General features: G+C 44.7%; 2 protein-coding genes across 7 annotated transcripts in view; one reads left to right on the forward strand and one right to left on the reverse strand.

The window, feature by feature from the left end:
- The window catches only part of TP73 (tumor protein p73), a 70,649-nt gene extending 60,297 nt beyond the window's left edge, over positions 1–10,352 (reverse strand). For 2 of the 6 annotated variants that reach the window (XM_019541233.1, XM_019541232.1), the window contains exons 1-2: positions 5,000–5,084; positions 563–849 (exon numbers count right to left, since the gene is read on the reverse strand). In XM_019541233.1, coding sequence (XP_019396778.1) covers positions 563–699 — 137 coding nt within the window. In that variant the 5' untranslated portion in view covers positions 700–849; positions 5,000–5,084. Of the gene's footprint in view, positions 1–562; positions 850–4,999; positions 5,096–10,122 lie in introns of those variants that run through there. The other 4 variants (XM_019541231.1, XM_019541235.1, XM_019541234.1 and 1 more) reach the window with 4 other exon arrangements.
- Positions 10,353–10,920: 568 nt separating this feature from the next.
- Positions 10,921–18,641, forward strand: part of WRAP73 (WD repeat containing, antisense to TP73) — a 37,197-nt gene continuing 29,476 nt past the window's right edge. The window contains exons 1-3 of the mRNA XM_019541242.1: positions 10,921–11,030; positions 13,581–13,733; positions 14,291–14,407. Of these exons, the coding sequence (XP_019396787.1) occupies positions 10,962–11,030; positions 13,581–13,733; positions 14,291–14,407 (339 nt within the window). The 5' untranslated portion in view covers positions 10,921–10,961. The remainder of the gene's footprint in view (positions 11,031–13,580; positions 13,734–14,290; positions 14,408–18,641) is intronic.

The following is an 18,641-nucleotide window of genomic DNA, read 5'->3' on the forward strand; positions in this document are numbered from 1 at the left end:
CGTAGCAAAGACAGGATCCAGGTCACCTCTCCCCTGCCTTTAGTAAGGGTCCCCTCGTCTATCAGCTAAGGTTTGTCACCTACTATTCAGAGCCAAAAAACTTCCTGCTTTCTTGGTCTCAAAATACTGAATCTGGAAGCAGCAGCGTCCAAACGGAGCAGTCTGTTGTTCTGAGTACACCCTTATGGCTCAGGGACTCCTCTGACCATCCCCTTTCATGCTATGTTTGCCCTGAGTCATCTGGAGAGTCAACGGCTGAAAATATGACTGATAAACTATCACGTAATGTAAAACGAAAGCAACCCCGGACATCTTCACACAACTAAATCCCTGGTACCCATTTCCACATTTGTGCCTTGTCTGTAGGACGAAATATCCACAGAGCAGTTTCTGGGTGAGTTTGTCAGAGCAACGGAGGGCTGGTTTGCCATCAGTTTAGCCACAAAGGAATCGGTTTGCTAAAATCTCATTCTCTCCTCCCCCTTCCCAACCTCCATATACAAAAGAGAAAGAAACTTGTACAAGAAAAGAACTGGGGCTGCAGCTTTCAGGGAAGCCTTACCCCAGCTCCATGCTCCTGGTCTTGGTCCAAGGGGGTTTAGCAATTTCAGGAACAAGCTGCACGTTCTCTTTCAGCAGAGAGCTACCAGCAGCACCCACTGTCCTGTGGTCATAATGGGTGACACCAGCCCTAACCATGTGGGTGGACTCATTTTGAAAAGAAAAAAAAAAACCGAATCTGAAGATTTTAAGGACGTTTTCTGGAGTTCCCTGTGTCTTTCAAAAGCTTGATCAGCGAATCCAAAGCCAGACTTGTGCCTCTTCACAGCTCAGGGCTCCCATTGCAACCTGTATAGTGCAAAGAAGTGCTTGGTCTGTTAATATTATTGACACACTTGTTCACTGATTCTTGCACTTGCTGTGAAGGCATTTGCAGAGAGCCTGTGATTGAACAGAAACAATAATACCTTGATGGCCTGGAATGAAAGATTTTAGAAACCAGTATTTGCTTTATGCATAACAGCATCACCAGAAGCTTGCAGCTCTATTAATGGCAGTATACCACATCTTTAATGAGGCATAACAAGGAACAATCAAAATTAAGATCAGAAGTATTTAGGCTGGGGAAGGAAATGTCTGTACAAACAAGATTTTAAGATGTCCTGGGGAGAGAAAAGAATCTCAGTGGGAATAAGAGACCCCACTGCAGGAGCTAGTTAAAAGTGGACTGGGAAGAACCGTAAGAGGATAATCCTCTGTTGTCAGGTAGACTAGACAGGTCCAATGGGTATAAAGTGAAGGTTATAGCACAAAGAAGAGGGGTAGAAGTGACTAACCCCAGGCTCAACATACTGTCAGGGACAGAGCCCGGAAGAGAAGCTACTTATCCAGATCCCCAGTCCTTATCTCTGGGTCACCCTGCATCTGAGACCACCCAGCAAGGGGGATGGGTATATTCCTGGCAGGGTATGAACATGCACCTGTACTATGGGGCACTTGACAGACTTTGCCTGAGGCTGGGTTACAGTGGAGTGGGTATGGTTAGTGCTCATTGACAGTCGGCATCTCAATGTTTATATATCTCCTTTACACTTTTATCGGAACCAAGCCTTTAGATTCATCCATCAACACACTCCAGTGTTTAGTGTCAAAAGGAAAACCACACTGTGCTGATTAGAAGCTACTGAGATTTTCACACTTAGATCACTGGCTTGAATCCCCCTGCCTGGGCAATAATGGTCAAAGGCTGCAACTGCCTGAGGGCTGGTAGGTGGCCTGTCTTCTCCATCCCTGCCTAGGTGGCAATTACACCAGGAAAACTGCTGTGCCACCTACCCCTTCTTGACAATGGCAGGTTCACTCTCCAGGTCCTCTTGACAAGGACTGGAGAAAGTTAAACTCTTGCCTTGCTCTGCAAGGTGAAGCCTGCAAGGCAAGACTCGGGTTCACTTGCAGGGGAAGCCTGAGCTGTGCTGGCTCTCTGCCTGCAGAAAGGACTTTGGTCAGCCCTGAACCAAAGTCACTTGACCAGTGAAGGATTATGTCCCTCAAAGAGACTAGTGTTTGGATGTCCCATAGTGGGAAATTTTGCTGCAGCTGAGACCACTTTGACTAAAGCCCCAGTCTGGGGATCCCTGAATTTCAGAGAAATTTGGCCCTGGAGCTCATCTGTGCTTCTTAAGACCCAGCTCCACAGACTGAAGCTGCCCCTGCTTGGGGAATATCGCAGTGAGAGATCCCCTTTCTGCTGCAAGTCTTTGCACCCTCCACGTCACAATGAAAGTGAAGAGTTTCAATAGCCACGTAACTCACTTGAACGCCCTTAAGTGACTACAGGCTGTGTGGCTGACAAACGGATACTACATACTGCAGCCTCCCCTCTGAGCACTGTGGTGGTTGGGAGATCTTCTGCCAACAAAGGCACAGAACGGGTTTGCTTCAGGCACTAAGGAAGGCAAAGAACTGAGCGTGCACCTCCTGGGTCTTAAGTTGCTGCAGCCCAGTGCCACTATGGTTTTGCTGAAGTTTTCATTCAACATGGAGGCTGCCTCCCATTCTCAAACTAATCCTCCCTCCCACTGACCACAGCCTTTTCTGCTGTCCTTCCCTTTGCTAGTCAAAGCTTGGCAGTAAATTCCCAGAGTGAAAAAGACTTAGAAATACCCAGACTCAGAAAAAGCAAATCTTGTTTTAGGGTGCCTCAATGCAGCATATTCCCCTAGCTGGTAAACATACAGAGTTTCCCGCTTACATGGGGTCACTGGATCCTAACGCATAGTTTGTTGAAATCGGCTTGGTTTGTTCTGTGGATCTGACGTCCATGTTGTCTGCCAGGGTGGTTTCTAAAGAAGCTGTTTGGAAATACTCAGTCTCTTGGATTTAACTCCCATTGTTGCAACTTTGGTTATGCCATGAACTCCAGGTAAACCTGAAAGATACCTTCATCAGCAATGAGCTCTCTTACCCCAACTTAGCAAGTACCATAACAATCCAAAACCTGCACTGAATAGCATTAATGGCCAGCTAAGAGAGAGAACTGGCTGGCATCTCAGGAAAGTACAGAAGCAGAATCTGCACAGACCCAGCCACAGTGCATTAAAGGATTAATGCCAGTTTTGTTTTTTTCCAGGAGATGCCAAAGAGTGGTGAGTTTAAGTTAATACTCCAAGCGGTCTCCCCCTGAATGCTGGGTGTAGCAGTTGGTAGGAGTCTCAGACCACTTTTCTGCTGACGTTACAAATCTTATATATTGTGTTGAACATGGTAAAACACACCACGGACAGTGTGCTCTTCTGCTGCTGTGACTTCAGGTCCAAATCTTGTTCAAAAAGAATATCTAGTCACGGGTGCTACTTATCTTGCAGCCGCCTCCACGGGAACACCCTGAGCAGGCCTCTCAAGTATATTGGTGATGTGTTTTTATTCCAAAAGCCTTCTGCTGTCCCTCTGCACCTGGGGCACCATCTATGTCCTTCTACCTACTGTGATCCGCACTGCCCTTCATGTATCGATAAGAACCTCCTTCATCTACAATTGTTTTTCCTAACTGGTGCCAAAGGATGCCCCATTCTCCACTGCCTTGTGTGTTGTGTTGTCAAGCAAGCGCAAGAGAGATGTGATGTGCTGTGCTTTGGTCACATTCCACCACTCCGACCTGGTAGCATTTTACTTTCACTTTACACAGATGGAAACACAAAATATGGCACAGCAGAGAAAAGGACCCAGTGGTTACCTAACACTCCCAAGACTTAATGATCATTGGCATGCCCGAGAGGAGAGGACCTCCTGCACAAACCGGTCATATGTCCTCCATACATCAGTATCACTGAGGCAATGATTAAAAAATAACTGGGCAGTTCCCTTCCCGGGGGAGTGCTGTCTACTGGTTAGAATGGAAGACTGGTGGCAGGACTCCTGGGTCCTGCTGCCAGCTCACCTTCTCAGTTGTGAAATAGCCTTGAAGTGACATGACCCTACATCAAATTAGGTATCTCCCTCTCCCCATCTGAAGATAGGAACAATGATATGGTTAAGTTAATATTTGCAAAGGGCTTAGAGAATCTGACAAGCAGCAGCACATGAGCGTTATCAGTAGCCTGTCTCATTCAATTCTCACCCAGAACATGAAGCTTGAGTATGCTGACAAGAGATACTACTACTAACCTTCTGCCAAGCCCACAAGGATCAAGAAGTCTCTGTTACTGCCCAGTAGGTCATAAGCGATTTTCCCTGTCAGTGTTTCCCACAACAGGGACGCAAGGTCTTTCCAGTGGATCCCCTTAGCTTGCTGATCTCACGTTTTACTCAAGCACAGCCATGTTCCATGAAAGGGACAAGTGTCCAATTTATAGCACTTCCCAAGCAGGTCAGCTGTGCAGGACTGTAAGAGAGGGAATGGTGCCCTTGTTTAAAGAATGGAGCAGTGTGTAACCCTGGTGCCTGTTGTAATTTGAGAAATCCTTCATCTCATGATGGGAGAACAGAACAAATTAAAGTAGCCCAGAAAGGAGCCCCACCAGGTGACTCATGGTAATGAGTGACCAAAAGAGATTAGATAGGTTAGGTGGAAAGCCTCCCTGATGTGTAGCAAGACAAGGAGGTAGAAGAGGCATCTCTAGTACCCCTGTGGTTAGACTAAAAGTAACTCCCCTACCTTAGCTCTGACAGCTAAAGCCCAGCTCAGGGTATAAGTATGACTCCACTGAAGTCTGCAGTATTCTGACGTGAGCAGCAGCATACTCTGGCCCTGAGTAGGGGAACACATCACCAGACATTCAGTTACCCTGGCACAGGCTTTTAATACAAAGCTTTGTCACTATTTTTCTCCACCAGTGCTTCTATTTTGGATCAATGGCACTCTGGATCAAGCTATCCAAGACATTTAATGCAAAGCAGCAACAAATCCTCTTCCAGATGCTATGTCAAGAAATCCAGAGAGGGTTTCTACTGAACAGGTCCCACCAAAAGCAAGAAGTTTCTTTTTTAAAGGCCCCCCTACCTGCTGTGTAGCCCCAAGTGTTTCGAGTTCTCCAAGAGATCTCCCGTGGACAGGAGCGGCCTGGTAGTGAAAACCTACGTTATTTACTGCACTACAAACAAGTAGCGTCTCGGTCGCCTAGGCGATGACATTGGAGCTGTTGAAAGCTATGTGAAAAGTGTGGCAAAGGCTTGCGCTCTCCTTCCTGGAATACAAGGCAGTTACAAGGGGGTGGGGAACACTCAGCTGGCAATGCCTGGAAATTAAGATGGTCACTACAGGTAAGTGGCTTGCCAAACTGGCTGGCTCATCCAGGACTCCAGAAAACACTGAATTGCTGACGGCACAGCCCCCTGGCAAATAGTCATGGAGGGAGACTACCTGTCTTATTAGTATTCAATCATGGCTGAATAAGGCAGAGACATAACACGCATCCCATTGTGCAAATGAGGCTGTTAATCAAATCTGAAAGTAGTGGGGTTGTTGGGTTCACCCTTCTTGGTGCTCACATGGAATGGTTTTCCCACCCCTCCTGAAAAATGAGAAGAGGTGATGGGGACAGACCAGCTTAGTGACCAGGCAGAGAAGTCATACTTCTTCCACATACTTGCATATAGTAATTTCATGGGCACTGACAAACAAAACCGCTCTTTTAACACTCACAAAGGGATGAAATTATGCCCAGAAGATAGGGAGTTAGAGAAGTCGCAATAAAGAATTTCTTTCTCCCCTCAGGCCTTCACTGAACTGAATAATATATCTTGGGCATGTGGACCCTAGTAACATTTGAATAGATATGGGGAAAATTGATCCACCAAGATGCGTGGAGAGCAGCAGCGGGTAAAGAACATACTTGAAACTTGGGTCACTCTCGTTAGAAACAGTATGTATGCTCAACTGTGATCAATCAAGGATGCATTACTTAGACCTGAAACATGGTATTAATTTTAATATAGATTAGCCAATATCATCTCCCTGTCTTTAAGACCAAATTTATCTATTGTCTATTTCAGAATGTATTTCTCAGAATCTTAAGAATTTCCCATTTAATACAATTAGCTTCTTGTTTACGAATATATTTCATCTGTAGCTTGGAATCTTACTGTAATAGCTGGGGGAAACTTTCACAACTGGATGTCTCTTCTCTCATTACTATCAATAATTAGTCAGGAAGCTGCCTGTGATCCGAAATGAAGAATTGGGAAGCAAGTCAGAACATGCTTTCTTTAAAAAAGAAAAAAAAAATTAGAGGGGACATTTCTAATTATGATAAGGTTTTGTTGACATTTGTAGACTGTAGGGAATGAAGAATGTGAAAGTAGGAATGAGAAAATTGGTGTCTAATCACAGTGTTGCATATCACATCTCATTAAATGGCATGCTGGTTGCATATTCTATTTGCATAATAATTATTAGCATCATTTCTGTTCCCGATCATCATTTACTTTACCCATAAATTGTTTCTAAAAGCAGTACATTTTCAGTAACTCCCTATACACCAGTACATGATGTAAACTCCTCCTCCTTACTGTATTTTATATACAAGAAGTAACGTTTTAAGTTAAAGATATTCTCTACCTGACAGTGAGCTCATGTAAAAGGGCAGAATGGCTTTGTGGTTGAACTAGGCTTTATGAGATCTGGGTCCAGTTGCAACACCGTCACAGACTATCTACATGATCCTAGGCAGGTTGCTGAGGGCCAAGATGTTAAAGGTACTTTGCCATATCAGGGCATTTTGAAAATCCCAATAGTTGTGTATTTGTGCCTTTAGATGTCTAAATACCTTTAGAAATGCCTAGCCCTGCAGATTCTAATTCATGTAAATGAAACTCTGAACTTTCTGTTGCTTATATGCATTAATGGGTCTGTGTATTGCTAAATTAAAAAATCTGAACTGAAAAGTTTTTTTTTTTAAAAAGTATCTCAGTATGGGTATATCCACACAAGGAGGAAGATAACCTCCTGTACTGATGAAAGGTACTTTATGCTGCCTTACCACTTGTACATTTTGGGTTGTGCCATACAACTGTACCAGAAAACCAAAACACTTCTACCAAGAGAAAAATCCTGCATAGACTAGGCCTAAGTGAAATTTGGCTTTGAGAGGCTGAGGTAGGACTGTGCTTTGCTGAACCAAGCTCACAGGTGACTGAAACACTGGCTGAAGCCCTAAATGAAAGAACATCTGTCCAATTACACAGAGAAGTTCCCCCAGAGAGGGGCTCCCCAGGGAGTCTTACTGCAGAGAGTACCAGCAGATGGGCAATTAAACACCCCACAGCTGGCAAAGGCAATAAAGTGAATTGAATCTCCAGCTGGCACTTGGCAGGAAGCATGTTGTTCTTTGATGCTGGCAGTACGACAGGATTTCAGAGAGGGAAAACACACCAGACCAGGCGGGGAAACTCCTTAAGCATTAACCATTTTGTGGAATCAGCGCACAGGTCATGTTCTAAAGTGACTGTGTTCTTGTTAGTAACAATACACTTACAATTTGTGTCCAAACAGTGATGCCCCCCCCCAGGGCTTTAGTTATCAAAAACTGACCTTTCTATAACACCTTTCATCTGATGATCTCAAAGCATTTAACAAATATTAATGAAGACTCAACAAGTGTCCATTATATCCATTCTCCAAGGGAAAATTAACACACAGGGAAGTTTGACTGACTCGATATTAGGACTGGAGATGAAATCCAGAACTTGTGCTCCAAGTGCTAGGAATGAGAAAAACACCAAACGTTCCATTCAGGCAGGAGTTATTTGCCAATTATGAAGTATGGAAGTGGTTCTCAACACCATGCTCTGGGTCTGCTCCATTGACATGGTAGCTTTCATTTTGGACTGACCTGGTTTTCTGTTTAGAAACCCATTCAACAGCTGCTTTGAGGTACAAAATCTACAAGGTAAAGGACTTGCATTGTAGTACCTCCCTTTCATATCTCCTCCAGAATGAAGAACAAGAGCATTGTATCTTTGATGCTGCTGGGAGGAGAAAACCTACAGAAGTAAAAAAAACTGTACACATCACATTGCTCTGGTAGGTGATCTTTTTAAGATCCGTTAAAATAATTGTGATTAAATGCACTTAAAAAACACTTTTCCATTGAAGTAATTTATACAAATAGATAGAACATCGCCCTCTCAATTCACTTTTTGTTCTTATAGACAGGATTTGTGATAAGGAAAAAAAATCCACCCCCTTGTTCCCTCTTTGAATGAAGCAAAAGTACTTAGGTTCAAAGTTAGGAAGAGGCAGGACTGTGTTTCCAAGTGATGTGACTGCTTATGGTACACTGCATTGCAAAATAAAGTTTGAAGTCTACTGAGCATTCTCAAGCCATTTGTATACGCCTGTGCTTGGATAATTCTCAAGAGAAGAGTTCTCTTTTTAAAAATGTTCCATTAAATTTTGTAGCTTGGCTTCCCCACCTGTGTAATCTTCCTAGCTGGTTATACCAGCATCCATGGTAACCACCATAGTAACAGAGTTCAGCTCACTCCTGCAGGGTCGCTAACATGCTCTCTCAGGATTAGAGAGACCAGATCTGGCACAGAGGGCCATATTCTTCTCAATTAAAATGGTGTAAAGCTTGAGTAATTCCAATGAAGTACATGGGCCAAATTTTGCTCTTTGTTTTACCAATGTAAGTCAGAAGAAGCTTCATGAAAACCAACACGCACCAAATTTCGCTCTCATTCATTCTTGTGTCATTTCAGATGAGCTCAATTTTTGTCACTCCGTTGGCTTTTTCCTATTTGCCTAATAGGGGAAAATGCCAAATCCAGATACTGCAGTGGTGCTGGCCATCTGAGCACCTACACAGATAAGGTCACTCCAGCGTTACGCCTAACTGAGTAAGAGCGGAGTCTGGTCTCCCCACCACACAAGTCAGTAAGTAGAACATCTTTCGGGTAAAGGAGGATTAGTTTCTCATTTCATGGCACAGTGATTTTGTTCTTCACTTCCAATATAGCCTTTATTTAAAAATTTGCAAACTGCATTTAAAAAAACTTGCAACATTAATATATGTTTACAGCCTATGAAATTGATAGTAAATTCTCATCCCTCAACCCAGTAGCAGACCCCCACAACATCATCCCTTTGACTGTCTTTGGAGGATGCCAAACCAAATCTGGGGGAAGTCATGGGGTGGATGCCTCCCTTCTGCTCCTCCTTGTACTTCCAAGAAAAGGAGGGCAAAAGCAGCAGGAACCCTAGGCACAATGTGATTACAAACAGAGCCAGACCTTTTCTGCCTTATTCTAGCTTTCCACTCTTATTCCCACTGACTTTACCAAAGCCAGTCCTAATTACCTACAACAGTCAGAGTGTGAATCAGGCCCATCATTTTTGATTTCAGTCACCAACACCCCCAAGCACCAAGTTGCAAACCACAGCCTAGGAGGGTTGTTCTACACATCTCTCATCTATCATTAGGTCACCATTTCCAGAACCTGACTGACATCTAGACTGAAACAAAAACTCGAAAGCCCTAAACCAGAGGCAACTCAACCTCAGGCACTTGCTCACCATCATTTTGCTTAGTCTTTTTTTTTTCTTCGAAGCTACAGCATACTTGGCCACATAGTACCTCTTCCCTGTTTCCTTGTGTAGAATAAGGGCACTGTTCTGGGGAGAGAAAAATCTCCGTATTTTCTGGGCTGGCCTGGCCAAACAAAGTTTGAGCTGAAAAGCAAACACTGAAATTAATCTGCCTTGGAAATACCTTTTAAGACTTTAGCAAGGCAGAGAGATGAAGGTGTAAGAAAAGGAGGCCAGGACAGTTTGACCAAGCAGGAGGAGAGACAGCGTTTTGAAGCATCACCCCAGCTCTTCCCACCCTGGAAAGTTTCCTCTCCCAGGTCATCAGTTTTGCCCGATCTAAAAGACTTTGAATACAGGAGGAGGACTCGCTCCTGGGGACAGCGATCCAAGCACTCCTTGCCAGGCAGGGCTAACGGCCCCCTCCCCAAGCGAAGAGGAGACCAGAGCCTCCCTCTGGATGCTTCATGCACCCCAGCCTGACCGGCCACTGGGGCGTCCGAGCCCCTTCATCCCTCCGGCTGCCTTGCCTGGGCCCTGCCAGGAGCCTGGGCTGCTCGGAGCTCCTCCAGCAGGCACGGGCGGAGCTGCCCTACCTGGCCGCGGTGCCGTCTGTGCGGGCGGGAAGGCGAGAGCAGGAGGCGCCTGCAGCCCAGGATGGCATCGGTGCCAGTGGCAGGCGAGGAAGGGAAGGGAAGGCACCAGGCGGCCCGGGACCCCCAGCTGCACCCTGCCACCTCCTCCTCCCGCGCCCCACGGTCCCCGGGGCCCCGAGCGCGGCGCCTCCTTAACCCCTTGCTGCCCGCGCCCGAGCGCGAGGAGGCGGCTGGGGCGGGCCGGGCCGGGCGCGGACAGAGGGGGGTGTTCGCCGCCTTTTGGCTCCGCGCGGGCGGGAAGCAGCTGCCTCTAGGCGCGGGGAGGGGGGCAGGGGAGCTCCGCGCAGTCCCACGTGCCCCTCGCCCCTCACGGCTCCTCGCGCCGGCCGCGTCCCGTCCTAGAGCCCCCGCGAGGCGGGGCATGGAGATGAACAAGGGGGACCCCCCCCGAGTGCTCGTGGGCCGCGGGGAAAGGGCACGGAGAGACGGTGCGGACCGGCGCGTGCGGAGATGGGAAGGGCCCGAGCACGGACTCCCTCGCCCCGCAGAGCGGAGAAGCCCGGGGCTGGCTTAGACTGCCACTTTGCGGACCCGGATCCCCGTCCCTGCACCGCGGGCACCAGCTGGCCCCCCACTCCTGGAGGCGCTGTCCCCCCGACAGGCGCCGGACTACAGTTCCCAGCATGCCCCGCGAGCCCTTATTGGCCGCTGCCTCAGGCGCGCTCGCTGTCCTACTTCCGCTTCCGGCCTGTGGCGGCGGTTAGCCGCGGCGCTGGGGCGGCGGGTTTGAATCGGGCCTTTCCCTTCCCTCAGCTGGGCCCGGGGCTACTCCCGCTGTCATGAACTTCTCGGAAGGCTTCAAGCTCTCTGGGTTGCTGTGCAAGTTCTCCCCTGACGGGAAGCGCCTGGTGAGGGTCGGGGCCGGAGCTGCCCACGCGCGATGCGCTGCGGAGACGCCCTCCCCGAGGGGAGGCGGTGGTTGGGGTTTCCCTGCCCCCGGCTCTGCTCTCTGCCGCTGAGAGGGCGGAGGAAAGCGCCTGTTTGCGGCTCCCCTGCCTGGTGGCCGCGGTCGGGGCCAGCGCGCCTTCTCCGCGGGCCCTAGAGAAGCGAGTCTCCCTGTTGCGTTGTCGAAATGGGGATGAAAACCCATAGGGTGATTTTTCTCTTGCAAAGACCTGAGAGAGGCCAGCGCTGCCCCCCTGCGAGCCGTGGGCCTGCGCCTCCCCTGTGGGGCAGCCTCTGGCTCCCTCGAAAGGACCTGGGTGGGCTGCCCAGATGCTGTCCTGCCCGGCTGAGGACGTGCTGGCATAGAAATTGCTTGTTGAGTTTAAGCAAGTTTGGATATTCCTGTATTTTAGGTCTGTTCCTCCCCCATTCCTGTGTGTGTTTGTAGGTGGTTGTAGCTATTAATATCTTACAGGCACAGTTCATGAAAAGATGCCTCCTCGACATGGCGTGTAATCCTGTGCTTGCTGCAAAAGTTCAGTCGCAGCTGTTAGTGAAATAACTAGCGCAGGGACAACTGAATGTTGTTCCTCTTGCTCTTCTTGGATGAGGCTGACTTAGATTGGGTTGTGTAGTGAGGATGTTGTTACCAGGGGAAAGTTCCTATACTTTGCTTTGTTGTAAGATTTAGGTGTTCGTTTAGTGCACAGGTTTCACAAAACATCTGGATTTTTTTATGTGTTTTCTTTTTAAAACACCACCACACAGAGCCTAGAGAGGGGTGGCTCGCGTTCCGGAAGCTACTACTGATACTTTTGGCAACAACGGGCAAGTCACTTCACCACGCTGTGTCTGCATTTCCTCTTGAGCCCTCACTGATCAGTCTTGTTAAATTGTAAACTCAGAGCAGTACACTACTTACCACAGTGGGGCTCTGACCTCAGTTGTGGCCTCTTGACTGCTACAATAATAATGAGATGTGTGACGGGGAATACGAACATGATACTACCTAGTCCTTCGCATAGAGAGATTCATGCTTTTCAAGTTTTGTCTTTCTTTTTCTCCCCCTTAAACTGCAGGAGATGGGGGAAGGAGGAATTGAAAAGTAATTAAAACAAAAATTTACTGGAACCATTTAGTGCATAGTGTGTTTAAAGCTTGAGGGAATTCAGTGTCCCTCGCTCCCTCTCTGGGCATCAGATATCGATTATTTTATTTATTTATTTATTTTTCTGTATTTTCTTCTAATGTATTATAGTGACACCCAATGGTACAACTCTGTCTTTTTGTGTGATTAATCTGTACATTATGGTAATTTATAATGGAATAAAAACCTTCATCTTTTTTATCATGTCAGACAACATTCCGCCTAGATACTTAATTTTCAAGGTCAAACCTCCCAGTAAACTAATGGGGGCCAAGAAATAACTCTCAAATGTTGAATTAAAGATTAGAATTAAAAGTAGTAATGAAAAGAATATGAATTTGCTCCTACTGTGGTAGATTCAAATTCTGCAATTGTTTAATTGGGTGTTTAATTTTAAGCGAGTTGTGGGTTTAAAAAAAAATCATGTACTCCAGTGGTTCTCAAGTCTTTTTAGACTCATGATGCCTTGATAAAGTCAAAGCACCCATCTTTAGATTTGTGGCACCTCTTTAAAGATGTCAGCTCTTTGTTTTCACTTGATTTTGAACTACAGCAAGATAACAGAGTAATTTCTCTTGTAAATAGCTGAGGAAGACCACAGCAGGTCAAAATGCTTTTAATACTGTGGATTTCAATTTGAAATTTCTGGGTTTCTCTTGTGATCATGTTTGCACACCTAAGAGTGCTAACATTGCATGGCATCCGGAAGCAATTCTGAAAGGCTCCCAAGACAACCCAGTGTGCCATGGCACCCTGGTTGAGAATCACTGGTGTACCATAGTCTGTGGCAAGATTTATTTAGATAAATGTATGCAAAAACCTTTTTTGTTGTTTTACAATAAAATTTTCTCACTTGAAAAAATTGGCAGAGGGAATGGGGGGGCACATAGAGTGTCTAAAACTGTTTTAGTGAATTTTTTAAAACTAGCTTTTATATTGACTATCCAATTTGAATGTGAAAAAACTATAAAATTTCAGCTTTTTCTCTTTTTAACTTAAAAATGGTTTTTTAAAATGTTGTTTTTAAATGACAGCTTTCAGCTTTGAATGCATGTTTGGGTTAGTTTTATTTAACTTAAAAATACACCATTTTAACCAGATTTCTTTTTACATTTTCCTTTTTACCTTAGTTTATTTAGTGTTTAATATGAATTTGATTGATCTGTCTTTACTCCTCTTTTGTGTCACTTAGTTATGCAGCTCATAACAAGCCTTCAAATTCAAACGTATAAATCCTGGTGCATCCAAAGTAGTTGAATCCTAGAGCAACAGGGCAGTATGTGAATGATACAGCATAAGTCTTGGCATTGTTAATAACTCCTGGTATCTGTGTAGCAACTAAACTGTTGTTTTTGTTTGCTTTCAGGCTTCATGTGTGCAGTACCGTTTGATAGTTCGAGATGTGAACACCCTTCAAATCCTTCAGCTATACACTTGCCTGGATCAGATCCAATATGTGGAATGGTCATCTGATTCTCTCTTTATATTATGCGCCATGTACAAACGAGGGATTGTTCAGGTAAGGGCAGGTACAGCAGGGCCTGTGATATCTGTCTAGAACTTACTGTTAAATTTAGAATTTCCAATGCCAAGCATTAGTTAAGCATCTTTGCTGAAATAACATGCTTTGATCAATAGCACTTGCTCTGAAGAAAGCCCAAAGTACTCCTCTGAAAGTTTTAAAAGCCTTCTTATTTGAAATCAAAGTAAATTTAAAAAGTACTCAGTAAAATTATAAAACCAAAGGTGCCTGGAGAGCCTCTCAAACTTGCTGTTTCAGAAGGTAATAAATACATGCAGACTTCTCTTAAAGGGAACAAAATCTTTAGACATGTTGGGCATTCAGAATACAATCCTGGCAAAAATTTGCCTTAATACACAGAGATGTGTGGCTTACTTTTGTAGTGGAATCCAGCGCCAGTCCTTCATGGCCAAAGGCTTTCAAAGATTTCCTGACCTCTGCGGTATGTGCTGATGGAATTTTCTTTTTCAGCTGTAGTGTGGTCTGCAGTGAGGAGAAGAGGGTTTGATGTACTGTTCAGTTTGCTGCACTGACTGATCTTCTCTCTGACTTAGGTCTGGTCTTTAGAACAGCCAGACTGGCACTGCAAGATTGACGAAGGGTCAGCAGGTTTGGTGGCTTCGTGCTGGAGTCCGGATGGTCGTCACATTCTCAATACCACAGAGTTTCATGTAAGTGTGTGGTCATGACTGTTCCCATAGTGTCAGATGTTACTGTCTGCCCTTTGGCTCTTAAAATAGCCTGAAGTTCTTAAAGCTGTAGTGTTGCTCATAAGTGCTTATATATTGTTCTGATTTCTTTGGATTAATTCCAGTTTGGCCCATATTTGTTTATTTACAGCTTGCTCTTCTTGCCTCTATTAAAAAGGTGACCTATAGAATTTTATATCGGTTTCAATAATAATATTTTGGATAATAATCTATCTCAGCTTTCATTTTAAAGAACATACCACAATGTGACCCAAAATTCAGATTTAGACTTAAAAAAAAAATCCCCCCAAACTTTTCCAAAATCTATGAACAGAAGTGTTCCTATGGTTCTAATTGAGCATCTGAAAGTGGAAGTAACCTGTTTTTCTTGTCCCTATTGAGGAATGCAAACACTAATGAACACTGTGAAAGTAAGTGAATTAGCTAATATTTTAATCGAATGCAATGCAAGTTACTTAGGGAAAGTAATTTGTATGGCACAATTTTTACGTCTCAGTTGCTTTTAATTACAAATAGTTACAAAAACTTGCTCCTGAATTTTAGACTCTAATCTTGGATATACTTCCATGCATGTGTAACTTGTATAATAGTGGTATTGACTTCACTGGAACTATTTAAGACTAAATTAAGCAGTGTGTGCTTCCAGGATAAGGATCCTAGCCTGGAGTCCAAACCAAGGTGGTGTGTAGTTGGTTCACTATGAGCAAGGTCTAAAGCCTAGAGAAGTCAGCTAAAGAGTTCCTATTAACTTCAGTCAATTTCTGTTCAGGGACAATGCGAAGTGTTAACCAATGAAAAGAAACTAAGAACTGAATTTTCCTGGCTGCTGAGGCTCTTGTGTGGGGACTAGTAGAAGACTTCAGATGTCAGGGCTGTTGCACCAGCCATGCCCATCAACAATACATTCACTTCCTAATGGAACAATTTTACAGTATGTTTGGGTTACAAAATTTTCTAATTATGAGCATCTTATATGACTGGATGTAAGCATATATTTTTACAGGTAGAATACAAGTTCTAATTTGACCTTCTCCATTGCATGTTTATACCTGTATCTTGCTGTTTTTACAGAAGTGATGTTCCTGTTATCAATGTTTTTATAGAAGTGATGCTCCTGTTATCAATGTGGGAAAGCCTGTGTAGGTAGGGAGAGCAGCACATCAGTGTCATTGTGGGTGTGAAGGGAAATTTAGTTTATTGTGTAGGTTATTGGGAGTTATAGGAACCTTAAATGCTAACACTTCCAAGAGTGTGTGTGAATGAAATTGTATACAGCTAGAACACATTTTCTTGGGATTTTTAAGTTTCACAGGGCACTGTTTTGGTGTTACATGGCTAGAGGTCTCTGTTTTCTTACCAGAGATCAACACTTCCTTTATTTTTATTGGAAACTGGGGACCAATACATGGTGAATTCAGGCATTAGTCTTCCCAGTAATCATTTTCCTTAATGGGGATAACACTTTCCAGGTGTTCAATGTCAAGTTAATAAAAAAGGACACATGCCTAATATTCAGGCAAAGCTGCTGCAGTTCAAATAACCCAGACCGTGGGCTGCAGCTTCATGGTGCAAGTAAGTTCAGAATGGCACGTGCATGTGTGTGTGGGTGGATGGATGAGTATTTGTTGCCACTCCTCAGAACTCACTCTGACCCCAAAGGATTTCATTAAGCCTTTGCCAAGTTGGCATCTGTGTCGGGATAGGCTTTCTCTCCAGCTGTAAACAGGTTGCTAAATTAACTTGTGTCAGACAGCTGCCTGGGTTACGCCAGTGTCTGTATTGTATTTACTCTCTAGTATGCTAAATCTATAGTCTACAGGGACGGTCCGGGGTAGCATATGAGACAGAAACTGTCAGGATACCCAATATCACCGTATTATGTACATTATCAAGTTCAGGGATTATTTGGTGGGTTCAAAGGTTCTCTGTCTACCCACGCTGCTCAACTTTGGAAGCCTGACATTTTCATGTAACACCAACTAATTATTGTTCATACTTGTAATTCTTCAGGTCAACAAGTTAGCTCCGAAATGGGTTCAATAATAGCTTTTCTTTTTCCTACCACCAAGCGAAAAGGAGTGTGATTAGGCTACCTATATTAGTGGCACTTAAAATTTCCTACAACAAATTGCAGATGAGTTATTTTCATAGTAGGTGTGCTGTACTCTATATGAATTAAGTATAGCTTAAATATAAAGCTTATATTTATCATATGTATGGTAAACCAGTTTCTAACTTAATGTGTGGTAGTTTTCTACCATCATTTCAAACTGTATTGTTACTAGATGGGTCTAAACTGACTAACAGATATTTTCTGAAACGTACACTTAAGCTCTGTTTAAAAACATTCTAGTTTAAGCTTGTTATGCAATAACATAAAATGCTATAGGTGGGCTTCTAACCCTGCAAGTGTTGCATTGTAATTAGTTTGGTAGTAGTTACAAGGTATAGTCAGTTTTAAGAAAACAACTTGACTACAAATTTCTATGTGCAGTGGACTGTTCTACTGCGCATTAGCGCATCGCAGCAAAAACCATGCTAATGCACAACAGAATTAGTCTACTGCACAATAAGTGCTACAAAAAGGTTCATCTTTGCTGTTGTGCATTAGCGCAGCTACTGTGCCTTTATCTGGTACCTCATATTAGAGGGTGTCTATACACGACTGGAGAGGCTGGAATTCCAGTGTGTTGGAATGGGCTCAATTAATCTGTGAGAGAGAATGATATTGACTTGATTAACCAAATCTGCTGGGATGTGGCAATTGCCATACTCCAGCAAACTCCTGCATCTCATGCATCAGCGACTCTGTGCTTAAAATAGCAGTGGGTGTGCTTGAACAATAACTCACTGAACAAACTTTAGTTCAAGCACCCTGCCACCATTTTTAAGCGTGGGGACACTAATACAGGAGACATGGCAGTCCTTTAATTAGAGTGGCTCTTGGAGCCGCTCTCATTAAAGTGTCATTTCCCCCCTGCCACATGAATAAACGTACCCAGAGGTACTAAACTTAATGTGCAGTAGCAAAGGCTCATTAATGAACATGTAAAAGTGCCCATACTCTTCAAATTATATAGATTTCCTTTTTTGTGTCTCTTCACTGTTAAGCTGTGTCGTCATTGTTCAATTTGGTCATATTCTTCAGATGTTTCATTTGATCCTTTCATGCTAGGATTGACCGATGGGCAACAGTAAAGGGGAGACTCAAGCATTTATAACTAGCTATTTAACGCACATAATTTCTCATTTGCTGTTGAGAGTTTGACTTTGGTCTCTGGTTCATCATGACCAACAAATTACTTTTGTGCATTTTACTTTGTGGCCCATCACTTTTAGAATGTGCTTCCTGTAAATGTTTGTAGAGCAGTTGATTGGTCTCATTTAAATGGCTCAGTTGCAGTGGTGCCAGCAAAATATTTGAAAACAGCCAAGATAGGCAATGGACTTAGCACTTGCGTACCCCCACTAAGCTGGCCATTTTTGTTTCTCTGCAGTCTCCTGCCTCCGTGTATGTAATGGCACTTGGTTTGAAGTGATAAGCTACAAATAATGTGTGTTCCAGTTTCTGAATAACCTGAAGAGGCAGTAAGATAATTAGCATTCTAAAATGTAGAGGTGTACCAATATATTGGTCACATAGGATTGGCACTGATAAAAGAAAAATTAACGTTATCGGAAATCAGCTTTTTTTGGGCTGATGTAGCTGATAATGTCACCAATAAATGCTGCATACATGTGCGCAGCCACAGCATGCATGTGGCCAGGAATGCAGTCTGGCAGTGTGGAGAGCAGCTGCCTGATGGTAAGTCTGTATGGGGAAAGGGGCTTGGGGGTGTGCAAATTGCAGCCCCCATGCTGAGGGAGGGAGGGAGGCAGGCAAAGGCAGGTGCTGCCTTGGGGAGGCACTGAAAGGGATGGCTATGGAGAATTTTAGAGTGGCTGTAGCCCACCCCATCCCACCCCATCCCAGCACCACCACTGCTTGCCCTGAGCACAGCCTCTCCACTGGGCAGAGCCTGGTGCCCCCAGCCCCAGATGCTGCCCCACGTGCAGATCCCGCCCCATGCCCTTCTGGGGTGCATGCAGCAGTGGGAGCCAACCCTGCGCACCCCACCCTGGCAGCACCTGCCCCTGCCCCAGCCTCACTCCCTCCCTCCCACTCGGAATGGGCCTCAACCTGCCCCCCCATTGC

Source organism: Crocodylus porosus, unplaced genomic scaffold, assembly GCF_001723895.1.
Source record: "Crocodylus porosus isolate Cpor-Errol unplaced genomic scaffold, CroPor_comp1, whole genome shotgun sequence".
NCBI classification, from domain to species: domain Eukaryota; kingdom Metazoa; phylum Chordata; order Crocodylia; family Crocodylidae; genus Crocodylus; species Crocodylus porosus.